The 12,693-nt window shown below is 43.0% G+C and overlaps 1 protein-coding gene across 1 annotated transcript; it reads left to right on the forward strand.

The window, feature by feature from the left end:
• Positions 1-11,318: 11,318 nt before the first annotated feature.
• LOC113930769 (non-histone chromosomal protein HMG-14-like) lies at positions 11,319-11,782 on the forward strand. The gene has a single exon (XM_035725577.1). The coding sequence runs from the start codon at positions 11,319-11,321 to the stop codon at positions 11,571-11,573; it is 255 nt and encodes an 84-aa protein (XP_035581470.1). The 3' UTR covers positions 11,574-11,782.
• Positions 11,783-12,693: the final 911 nt, after the last annotated feature.

Genomic DNA, 12,693 nt, shown 5'->3' on the forward strand with positions numbered 1-12,693 from the left:
GGCAACGTCACTGAGCAATTATTAGTTTCCGGACAGGCAAGTGTGTGGAAGGAGGAGACCACCTCCCTGAGTGACTGAGTATGAGTCAGCCTGAGAGTTTCCCCCCACCTGCCCATTGGTGCTAGAATTGCCAAGATCTGGGACTAAAGTCTTTCTTGCACAACTCAAGAGGAGCCTTGGAATACTACCTTCTGGGACAATAGGCTACTAAGGCTTGGCTCACACAGAAGTGTGGATGATACAGGAACAAAGCCTTTTTCATGGAGATTTGAACAAGTTTCCAACAAGAAAAGCAGGCCTTGTGTGCTCAGGGATGGTCAGATCTCAGATCTCCATTACCCTACCTCCTTGTGTGGGCTACGGAGCAGTTATGAAAGAGAGTATTTCTATTATCTCTTGTCACCTAACAAACTTACCCCAAAATGTCATGACTAAAACATCAGTCTATTTTCTCTCACTGCTCTGTGGATTGGCTGGCTCCACTGGGAAGTTCTTCTGCTGGTCTTACTCGGGTTCTGTCATGCAGTTGTAGCCCGATGGTAACTGGAGTCATCCACAGGCTCAGCTGGGTCTCTGACATGACTGGCCCTCTGTTCCTGTACATAAAATCTCAGGGCCTCTCCTCTCCACATAATCTGTCCTGCAGGGGAGCCAAACTTCTTACTGGGCTCCCCAAAATGAACGTTCTAACAGGACGGGAATAAAAATTGCCAGTGCTCTCAAAGAATATGCCTAGAACGGGCAAAACTTCACTTCTGCTGCATTCTATTGATATTGCCAATCATGGGCCAAGTGTCCATTTGATTCCTTATAGATTCTAATGACTGGATTGAATTTTTCTTTTCATATATTTTTCCATCATTTCCTTTATTTTTTGAACATATAGTTATTAGAAATTCCTTGTCTGCTAACTTATATATCTGGATCACCTGTGGGTTTGTATCTATTGTCTGGTTTTGGGTTTTGGGTTTTTTTTTTTTTTTTAGGTTTTCCATCATATGGCATTGTCTCTTATAATTCCTAAAAAGTTTTGAATGAACGTCAACCAATTGTGTATAAATAATTACATAGGCTCCAGATGATGTTATCTTCTCTCAGAGAGAATTCACTCTTTTCTCTGTTAAGTAGATCAAGTAAAGGCAGATCAGCTTTTACTGAATCAGTGACTGAGCTGAATCAAGTCCAGGTTCAATGTTGGTAAAGCCCTTCTACTTTTCTTTTGCCCCTGCTTCCAAGAAATTTCTGTCCAGAACTTTCAGCTGATAATCTTGTGTGTTTAATGAAGCCCTTACCATTGGCAGATCTTAAACACTAATTCTTATCTACTCAGCACAGTGAGACTGCCCAAAGCACTACTTTGGTTTTTGAGCCTTTCTACTTAGCTTCTTAATCACTAGATGCAATCAACACATGCAAATCAATAAACGTGATACATCGCATTAATAGAATGAAAGATACACATTGTGTGATCATCTCAACAGTTGCAAAATTCAACACCCTGTCATGATAAAAAAAAAAAACTCTCAACAAACTAGGTAAAGAAGAAATTTACCTTAATGTAATAAACACCATATATGACAAGCCCAAGGCAAACATCATACTCAGTGGTAAAAACCTGAAAGCTTTCCTCTAAGATCAGAACAGGAAAGGATGCCCACTCTTGCTGCTTCTATTTGACATGGTACTAGAAGTCCTGGCCAGAGCAATTAGACGAGAAAAAGAAATAAAAGGCATCTAAATCAGAAAGGAAGAAATGAAAATATCTGTTTTTAGATGACATGTTCTTTTATACAGAAAACTCTAAAGACTCCACCAAAAAAAAAAAAAAACCCACTTAGAACTAATAAATTATTTCAGTAAAGTTGCAGGGTACGAAGTCAATACATGAAAATAAGTTGCATTTCTATATGCTAACAAGGAATTATCCAAAAAGGAAATTAAGAAAGCAATCCCATTTAAGATAGCATCAAAAGGAATAAAATACTTAGGAATAAGCTTAACCAAGGAAGTGAAAAACATGTACACTGAAAACCCCAGAACTTTATGAAAAAAAATTAAAGAGGACACAAATAAATGGAAAAACATCCCATGTTCATAGATCACATGACTTAATATTATTAAAACGTTCATACTGCCTAAAGTTATTTACAGATTCAATGCAATTCTTATCAAAATCCTCATGACATTTTTTTTACAGAAATAGAAAAAGCAATCCTAAAATTCATATGGAAACACAAAACACCCTGAATAGCCAAAGCAATCTTGAGCAAGAAGAATAAAGCTAGAGACATCATATTTCCTAATTTCAAAACATATTACCCACATGTATGCAGTCACTTGATCTCCAACAAAGGTGCCAACAATACGCAATGGGGAAAGGAGAGTCTCTTCAATAAATGGTGCTGGGAAAATGGGATATTCACATGCAAAAGAATAAAATTGCACCCTTATATCATACATAACAACCAACTCAAAATGGATTATAAATTTAAACGTAAGACCTGAAAATATGAAACTAGAAGATAACATAGAGGAAAAGCTTCTTGACATTGGTCTTGGCAATGATTTCTTGGATATGATACCAAAAGCATAAGCAGCAAAAGCCAAAATAGACAAATGGGACTACATCCAACCAAAAAGCTTCCACACAGCAAAGGAAACAACAGAGTGAAAACCTACGGAATAGGGGAAAATATTTGCAAGCCATCTACCTGGTAAAGAGTTAATATCCCAAATATATAAGGAACTCCTACAGCTAATTACCAAAAGAAAACAAAACCAAAACAAATAACCTGATTAAAAATGGGCAAAGGACCTGAATAGACGTTTCTCTGAAGAAGACGTGTAAATGGCCAACAGGTATATGAAAAGATGCTCAACATCGCTAATCATTAGAAAGATACTAATCAAAGCATCAATGAGATATCACCTCACAACTGTTAAAATGGTTATTATAAAAAAAGATAAGAGATAACAATGTTGGTGAGGGTGTAGAAAAATTGCAACTCTTGCACACTGTTGGTGGGAATGTAAGTTGGTGCAGCTGCTATGGTAGACTGTACACAGGTTCCTCAAAAAGCGAAAACTAGAACTACCATATGACCCAGCAATCCCACTTCTGGGCATTTATTCAAAAGAATTGAAGTCAAGATCTCAAAGTGATATCTGCACCCCCATGTTTATTGCAGTATCATTCACAATGGCCACAATTTGGAAACCACCCTAAGTATCTATTGATAGATCAATGGATAAAGAAAATATGGTATATGCATACAATGGAATATTATTCCACCTTGAACAAAGAAGGAAATCCTGACGTATGATACTAAACAGATAAACCCAGAGGACATCATGCTAAATGACAGGTACAGTTTCAAAATTAATCAAATTTCTAGAAGAAAACACTGGATATGTGTCAGGTTCATTTCTTTCCTTTTCTCTTTTCACTGGGTCTTGGCCCCTCAAATCTTCCCCTAACACCACAAAAGCTCTTTTTCCTATGTCGTCCAGCAGTGGCCCTCTGTCTAGCCAAAACCAAGATTCTCAAACTCTTCCTATGTGCCCAGAATGTGCAAATGTCCCCTGGGAAAAAAATAACTCTCCTTTAAAGTGACTCAACCCTCTTTTGAAATCTTGGCCCCTCTGACGATGATTGCTTTAGCAGCTTGCAGCGTTTCTACACACATACATACCCAGATTTTTTAGTTGTTCTTGGTGAGACTGAAAGCAGGAGCTCGCTGAGAGATTTAAACAGAGAACTAACATGACCAACTTTGCACTTAATAAAGATCACTCTGCAGGCAGTGTGGAGGATGGTGGGTTTGTTTGGTAGGACTGCCATGACAACGTTATCAGTCTGAGTGGGTGGCTGAAACAACAAAAATTAATTTTCTCACAGTTGGGGAGGATAGAAGTCCAAGATCAAAATGTGCATTTCTTCTGAAGCCTCTCTGCTTGGTTTGTAGATGACCATCTTCTTTCTCCCTCTGCCTTCATGGTGTCTTCCCTCTGTACCTACCTGTGTCCAAATTTCCTCTTCTTATGAGGACACCAGTTACAAATTGGATTAGGGCTCACCCTAATGACCTTATTTTAACTTAATTACCTCTTTAAAGAACCTATATCCAAATGTAGTCACATTCTGAGTTACAGGGGTTTAGGACTTCAACATACGAATTTTCTTTGGTGAGGGTGTACAATTCAGGGCATAAAAGATGGCTTGTAGGGCAGCAAATGTGGAGTCAGGGAGGCCAGCGAGAAAGCTATTGAAGTAATCCAGGAAAGAGAGAGAGATTTTGTTACGTTGGACCAAGTAATGGCAGAGGGGCTGGAGCTAATCGGATTGCTTTAAGAGAACACCGGAACATAGAATCGCTAGGATTTGGTCATTGCGAATAGGATATGCTAAGATATTGAGGGAAGAGTCAAGGATGATACCCAATTTTTTTTTTTATTATGTTCAGTTAGCCAGCATACAGTACATCGTAAGTTTTTGTTGTAGTGTTCAGTGATTCATCAGTTGCGTATAACACCCAGTGCTCATCACCACACGCGCCCTCCTTAATACCCATCACCCGGTTACCCCATCCCCCAACCCCCTCCCTTCTGCAACCCTCGGTTTGGGTTCGCGGAGTCCAGAGTCTCTCATGGTTTGTCTCCCTCTCTGATTTCTTCCCATTCAGTTTTCCCTCCCTTCCCCTGTGGTCCTCCGCCCTATTCCTTATATTGCACATATGAGTGAAACCATATGATCATTGTCTTTCTCTGCTTGACTTATTTCACTTTTCTCATTTGAGTATGGAGTAGAGAATATAGACATAACATGGATGGGGAAGAGTTGTCCTCGGAGATGCAGGCATAACCTCATTTCCCTCCTGTATTCTGTGGTAAAGCTTAAAGCCTGGGATACCGCTCCTCGAGCGACGGCCCCTCCGTCCTTATCTGAACACTATAGCCCATAATACTCTGGGTCCATTCTGGTCCGCATCCTGACTCCTTATTGCCTGAAATCCTGGAATGCTCAGACCTGTGTCACTGTGAGGGGGCTAGAGAGCTAGCCTCAGTCAGTAGCCTAGGCTCTCCTCCCCATGGCCAGGTGGTTGCCAGCTTCTTTGTTCCATGGCACCCATCGGCTACTTGGGCTCCTCTATTCCAAGGACCCCTTTATAGGGCTAGGTTTCCCCTTCGTCTGAGACCTCTTTGTGCTGATCACTTGCCTGAGCATGTGCCTGTCTTTGCTTTACACCTCATCTCAATGGACTGATCCAGCTCGACTATCTGCCTCTGTCCAGTTGTGAGGATATTGCAATGCCTTGTTACTGACTCCCAGCAGTTGGCATGCCAACCTCAGAGAATGACGGCAGTGACCTGAACTAGTCCAGAAATACTCAGGTCCCCCTTCTCAGGCCTCTCTATTCATCTGAAGAAGATGTCCTTCTCAAAGAATGTGAGACAGGGAGATTAAGCTAACATCTCAGGTCAGGCAAAGTGCAAGTGAGTAATGAGGCCCCAGTGACACAGTGTAAAGACAGCAGGGACTCTACCGGGAACATTCTGACCAGGATTGTATCTCTTTATCCCGTCCTGCTACATTTTTTTTTGTAGCCAATCCAGAGTTCATAAACATACTTGTGGCTTGCCCATCACCCACGCTGGCAACCTTCAGACACTATTACTCTTTAGTTGCCTTTGTTTCAGACCCTGCCTACCCTAGCATCAAACCACTTCCCTGCTCGTTTCCCCTACATGGGAAATCAAATTCACATGAGTTAGAAACTGCCCCTTTCCTACCGCTGCCTGTTCTCTTGCTTTATTTCTTTAAGTAACATAAATCCCTGAAAACATTTTTTTAAGATTTTATTTTTAAGTAATCTCTACACCCAACATGGGGTTTGAACTCACAACCCCAAGATCAAGAGTCGCATGCTCCATGGACTGAGCCAGCGAGGCGCCCCTTTGGGCCCCTGAGATTTAGCAGTGAACCTGGATCCTCACAATAAAGACTACATTTCCCAACCTCCCTTTGCAGCTATGTTTGGTCATATGACTCGGTATGCATCTGGAAGTAATGCCTGCAAACTCTGAACCTTTTCTTTAAAGGAAATGTCTTACCAGCAACTCAAGTGTTTATCCATAGATGAATGAATAAAGACGATGAGTTATATGTGCGCGCGCACACGCGCACACACACACACACACACACACACACACACACAATGAACTACTACTCACCCATACAAAGGAATAAAGTCTTGCCATTTGCAACAACATAAATGGATCTAAAGGATATAGTGCTAAGTGAAATAAGTCAGTCAGAGAAAGACAAATACCATATGATATCACTTGTATGTAGATTTTAAGAAGTGAAACAAAGAAAAAAGAGAAAAACAAAAAAACAGACTCTTTAAGACAGAGAGCACACCTGAGGGGATGGATGAACAAGGTGAAGGGGTTAAGAGGAGCTCTGAGTAATGTACACAATGTTGAATCACTGCATTGTACACCGGAAACTAATATAACACTGTATGTTAATTATACTTGAATTTAAAAAAGGAAAATGGCTTCCCCTGTGCTTTTTCTACTGCCTTTCCTAAGAGCTAAAACACAGTCGTGGTGGTGACGAACCAATTTTGGCAATGCAGAGAAGGGGAATATTGTAGCGGATGATGGAACCACAAGATTTGAGTTCTCTGCTACGACCTCTTTTTTTTTTTAAGATTTTATTTATTTATTTGACAGAGAGACACAGCGAGAGAGGGAACACAAGCAGGGGGAGTGGGAGAGGGAGAAGCAGGCTTCCTGCCGAGCAGGGAGCCCGATGCGAGGCTCGATCCCAGGACCCCGGGATCATGACCTGAGCCGAAGGCAGATGCTCAACAACTGAGTCACCCAGGTGCCCCTGTTTTTTGAAGATTTTTTTAAGTTATTTATTTATTTATTTATTTATTTATTTGTCGGAGAGAGAGAGAATGAACGAGCACACAAGCAGGGGGAGGGAGAAGCCGGCTCCCTGCTCAGGAAGGAGCCCGATTCGGGACTCGATCCCAGGAGCCTGGGATCACGACCTGAGCCGAAGGCAGGCTCTTAACCGACTGAGCCACCCAGGCGCCCTCAGGGACTCTGCTAGCTCTAAACTCCTTTATGTCTTGGAATGCGGCCATAGGCTGTGTGTCAGTGCCTGAAGTTCTATGCAAAGATCTGCTCTCTCGTGTCCCCTCTGTTACAACGCAAAGCATGCAGGGAAAGTCCCATCACACCGCAAATACCTCAACGCGAATGTGTTTCTGTTGATCCCATTGTTTTTCGTGGATGGGGTTGAAGCAATCACTTGGGGCCTGAAGCCCCCTGCACTGGTCACAAAGTAGAGCCAAGAGATGGGGGCACCGTCAGGAGAAGGAAGGACCGTGGTGGAGACACTCTCATGGCCCAGGCACCGTCCATCTCCGCGCAAGCTTCACAGAGAGGCCTGCCTGAGGAAATGCGACCGCTCGCAGGACAAAGGTTAACCCACCCAGCTTCCCCAAGCTGGGCTAAACTGAGGGGGCCTGGGCATTCCCAGAGGCGGCCACTTGAAGAACACTGGAGCTTAAGTGCTCATCACTCAACAGATTCGCCACTTAAGCGGGGCCCCTCCCATTATTCCCACAGTGGGGAACCTTCCCAGGCTCTAGGCTAGGGTTGGTGGCTTTTCCTGAGGTGCTGATTGGGACACTGCTCTGGACGGCATCCAGCTTGCCAGGTGTCTGGTTGGAGGCGATCAGAGAAGCTCTGACAGGGCAGACCCTGTCTGTGGTTTGGGGTTCCTTGCTGGGAAGGCTGATAAACTCTCTGTGAAGACTGCTGCATTTGCACTTCGGGTTGCTTGTGGATCAAAGGGCAGTGAGTGTGCCTTTCCTCACGTGTTTCTGTTGCTACACATGATCCTGAATGCCCGTCTTCTGCCTTGAGGGTTAGGCCATGGGCAGAGCTCAGCTCTGTGAATCTGAGGAGACGAGCATTGAGAGCACAGAGGTGCCATGTTTGTCATTCCCATCACCAAACAGAAAGGACAGTGGGGCCTTGTTTTTCCCCAGCTGCTTCTCCACCCATCCTCACCTGCCTTGCCTTTCTCTGCAGATGCCCCTGCCCTTCCCCTGCTCACCTTTGTTTAGTGCTTGGAAAGAAAAGAATCGGGAGGGCAGGGCAGGTTGGCGCAGCAATTCTGGAAGGGCTGGGGCACGCGCAGCGCTAGGTCAGTGGCCAAGTGAGTCTTTCAAGGGCAGTGGAGGGGGGCGGGGCACAGAAAATTCATGTGGGAGCCCCTTGGTGGCGTGAAACATACAGAGGCCGGGATCACTGGCAGCCAGTTCTGGATCTTTGCGCAGCCCCATCTTTATTTATGTATTAGCTGGATCACCTTGACCTCATGGGACTCAGATAAAATGACCTAGGTGAAAGTACTTTATAAAAGCGATACAAAGGTTTGGTTTTATTGCATGACTCTATTTGAGAACATAGTGAAAGTTTCCACGCCACAAAGTATGTCACCTACCCACCCACCCATGTAACCAGACTCCACCCTGGTCAGGACTTGTGCTAATGCCTGTTGATCCATATTGAGAAATTATTCCTTGCTTAGCAGTGTCCTGCTCTAAATTCCTCTTTTAAAATGCACACCCCAACCCCCAGGACACTCCTCCTCAAGGATGGCCCCTTAAGTGCCTCAGATCTCAGTGTGAAAGAGTTTTTTGGATATTTCCTCTCTGATTATAGCCAGGATGAAACCACAGGAGATCTGTGGGCAGAGCGTTCAGAAAACAGAGGTGAAAATAATGTGCTGTCCTTAGGTTTAACCCCCACTGATCCGTTTTCAAATCCATCATTATTTTTATCTAAGTATTATATGCTGATTTACAATGGTACTTTGCTGTGTCTAAACAGCTTATACTACACACACACACACACACACACACACACACACACACACACACACACACACACAAGCAAGACCTCTGTCTCTTTGTTCTCCCTCCCCACCACCTGGACTACCTCACTTTCAATTTTTTGCCTTTTTTCTGATATTTACTTCCATATCGTTAAATAACACACACGCATTGCTGTCGTTTGATTATCAGTAATCTGTTGGAGTCTCACGATGGTAGAGGAAGATTCAATTTCCTCACAAATCCCCTCCCCCTTCTATTCTCCCAATAGCTGTATCATAATCCAAAATTTGCCTCGTTACCGTTACACAAAAGGCATTCACCAACGAGCCAAGATATATACTATGATCACATCCTCCTTCCTTGTACAATCTCTCTTCTTTCAGTAGTTAATGATTACAGTCCCCCTTTGCATAGTTTATCTGGACCTGTAGCCAAGTCTTTCCATACCTTCCGACAGTCTTGTAAAATGCCTCCCAGTCCAAGGGTCCACGCGGTCACGTGAGCAAAGCTTTCGCATTCTCTCTCAGGCTTGTTACTGTTGTTTTGTTTGGGTTGGGTTCTGAGGCCTTTTCTCCGTACAACGACCCTCCTGGAGCCCTCAGGCCTGCTCCAACATGAACTGTGGTGCTCTGAGCTTGAGCTTGCTGAACAGCCGTCATCCTGTGAATTCCTGTCACCTCTCCCCTGGATAGAATCCCTGTTTTGTGAATCTCTTTCTTGGTTTACGTCCTTGTTTTGGTTGAGTATCACCTCCTGAGTAAGGGTGCATTAGAGGTCACATTTTGAGACTTTGCTGAGGGAAGAAGTCTCGGTTGAAAATAATCATTTGCTCAGAATATTGAAGGCATTACTCCATTGTGCATAATCTTGCTGTTGAGAAGCCCACTACTTTGTATGTGACTTATTTTATTTTTCTCTCAGGAAGTGTTCAGGTTCTTCTCTTTATTCCTAGTGTTCTGGAATCTCGCAATGTTCTTGTGCCAAGTTCTAGGTAGACCCTTTAAATCTGAAAACTCGTGTCCTTTGGAGCTGGGAAAACAATTTTGCATTAGTTCATTGATAATTTTCTCCCACCATTTTCGGTTTTCTTTCTGGAAATTCTTTTAAAGTTTTCTTTAAAAAAAAACTTTTATTTATTTTTGACAGAGAGAGGGACCATGCACATGCATGCGCTTGTGCACGCACGAGCAGGGGAGGGGCAGAGGGAGAGGGAGAATCTTAAGCAGGCTCCATGCTCAGCGAGGAGCCCAAGGCAGGGCGCGTACTCTCTGAGATCCTGACCTGAGCAGAAATCGAGTCAGACACTCGGTGGCCTGAGCCACCCAGGCGCCCCACTTTCTGGAAATTCTTATTAGTTTGATGACGGATGGGTTGGATTGTTCTATTTTTCTTCATTTTCACATTGTCCACCAGGATGTAAGCTACATAAATACGGGATTTTTGTCAGTTTGTTGTTGTTGTTGTTGACGATGATGGTGTAATGATACATTCCAAGAGTCTAGAACAGTATCTGGCACATAGTAAGCACTCAAGCAATTTCGATGAATAAAATGAAATCTTTTTGTTCAACTTTCTGTGTGATTTCCTCATCTTCAAACCTGTTCATTAACTTTTTTATATCATATTTTTAATTTTCAAAAGCTCATTCTTTGATAATCTTTCTTTTATATAATCATGTTCTTGTTTTAGTGATAAAGTATCTCTTATTTCTTTGAGGATACAAATTATTGTTTCACGGACATTTTCTTCCACTCTCTAAAATGTTTCAATCCCCTTTCTCTTTGTGTTGGTCTCTCTCTTTCAAGTTGAAGCTTTCTTCCCAATGACTGGTGACCTTTGTCTAGCCATTCCTCTTTAAGAGTGAAGAACTAAAAAAACACGTTAGAATTTGTGCTGCATAAGTGGGGCTTAGTAGCGTGTGGGCAGAACATCATGCCTGCAATTTCTAAGTGTTTCTAGAGTCCTCTAAGCTTGTTGATATTCCTTCCTAACCCTTAAGTCTCCTTTTAGCATTTATTTGTATCTCCAGCTGCTGTTGCCACCACACCGTTCCTTAGCTCTGCTGAGGCCATAATTATTGGCTGTCATTCCATTTTCCTCTAAAACAATGCTTATGATTGGGGTACCTGGGTGGCTCAGTCGGTTGAGCCTCTCACTCTTGATTTCGGCTCAGGTCATGATCTCGGAGTTGTGGGATCCAGCCCCATGTCGGGCTCCATGCTCAGTGGGGAGTCTGCCTGAGATTCTTTCTTGCTCTCTAAAAATTGATAAATAAATCTTGGCAGCAGCTCGGGCGGCGGGAGGAGCAGTAGCGGCCAGGCAGCCCAGCTTCGCGAAGGGTCTCGGCGCGCCGCGGCCTGCAGGCACCCGACACGCGCCCGCCCCGCCACCACGATGCCCAAGAGGAAGGTCAGCCCCGCCGAGGGGGCGTCGAAAGAGAAGCCCAAGAGGAGGTCGGCGAGGTTGTCAGCTGATAAGTCTTCAGACAAAAAAGTGCAAACAAAGGGGAAAAGGGGAGCAAAGGGAAAACAGGCTGAAGTGGCTAACCAAGAAACGAAAGAAGACTTACCTGCAGAAAACGGAGAAACTAAAAATGAGGAGAGTCCAGCCTCCGATGAAGCAGGAGAGAAAGAAGCCAAGTCTGATTAATACCATAAACCGTGTCTTATCAGTGGTCCCTGTCGCCCTTCTTGTACAATCCAGAGGAATATTTTTACCAACTATTTTGTAAATGCAAGTTTTTTAGTAGCTCTAGAAACATTTTTAAGAAGGAGGGAATCCCACCTCATCCCATTTTTTAAGTGTAAATGCTTTTTTTTTAAGAGGTGAAATCATTTGCTGGTTGTTTATTTTTTGGTACAACCAGGAAATGGTGGGATATTGAATGTGGGAGGCTTTGATTGTCTTGGGTGTCAGCTCAACATTCCATGGCTGGGGTGGTTTTTATATCCTATTAATACCAAGCATACTAAATGGCAATTTGGAGTCGGTCGTGCATTTACTATGTCTTGAATATTTTAAATTACTTCTATTCCCACGTTGTTTTTGGTAGACTTGTTTCCTAAAGAAAACCACTCCTAGATCTTGGCTCTCCCGGTCCGAATTCTTGTGCACTCTGTAACATCTTGGTCGTCGTAGTCCGGTTTTCCTAGTAACTCTGTTAATGTGCTGTGCAAGATTGAGAATTTGAGTATGTAGTGTATATGATATTAAATGGTGAATTAATGGGACTTGACAATGTAACAGTGTATCAGCATTTGAAGATCTTGGTACTTGATTTACTGTTAAGGAAAATTTGCCTCCAAATTTTAAGCTGGAAGGTCACTGGAATAACTTTTAGAAAAGAATCACAACTACATGGCTTCTTTAGATTTTCGGTACTTATGTTAAGAATTGTGTACAAACTGAAACGTCTGTACTGATCCTCAAAACAACCAGTAAAAAATTAAGAAAGAAAAAAAATAAAAATAGATAAATAAATCTTTACAATAAATAAATAAAAATGCATTAGTTCCAGGTGTACAAATAATGATTCAACTTCTCTATATGTGATGCTGTGCTCACCACAAGGGCAACTACCATCTCTAACCCTACAACGGTATTATAATATCATTGACCATATTCCCTAAGCTGTGCCTTTTCTTCTCATGCTGTATTCATTCCATAACTGCCATTCCACTTTCTTTTACCCTTTCTGCCTCTTGGCCCCTTCGGCCACCTTGTCCTTCTCTTTCCACCTCAGTATTTACTGAGCACCTGCTGTCAAACA

The sequence above is a fragment of the Zalophus californianus genome, chromosome X, assembly GCF_009762305.2.
Source record: "Zalophus californianus isolate mZalCal1 chromosome X, mZalCal1.pri.v2, whole genome shotgun sequence".
Taxonomy (NCBI): domain Eukaryota; kingdom Metazoa; phylum Chordata; class Mammalia; order Carnivora; family Otariidae; genus Zalophus; species Zalophus californianus.

Coding starts and splice junctions, on each gene's coding strand:
- LOC113930769 (XM_035725577.1), top strand. CDS start 11,319: ATGCCCAAGAGGAAGGTCAGCCCCGCCGAGGGGGCGTCGAAAGAGAAG.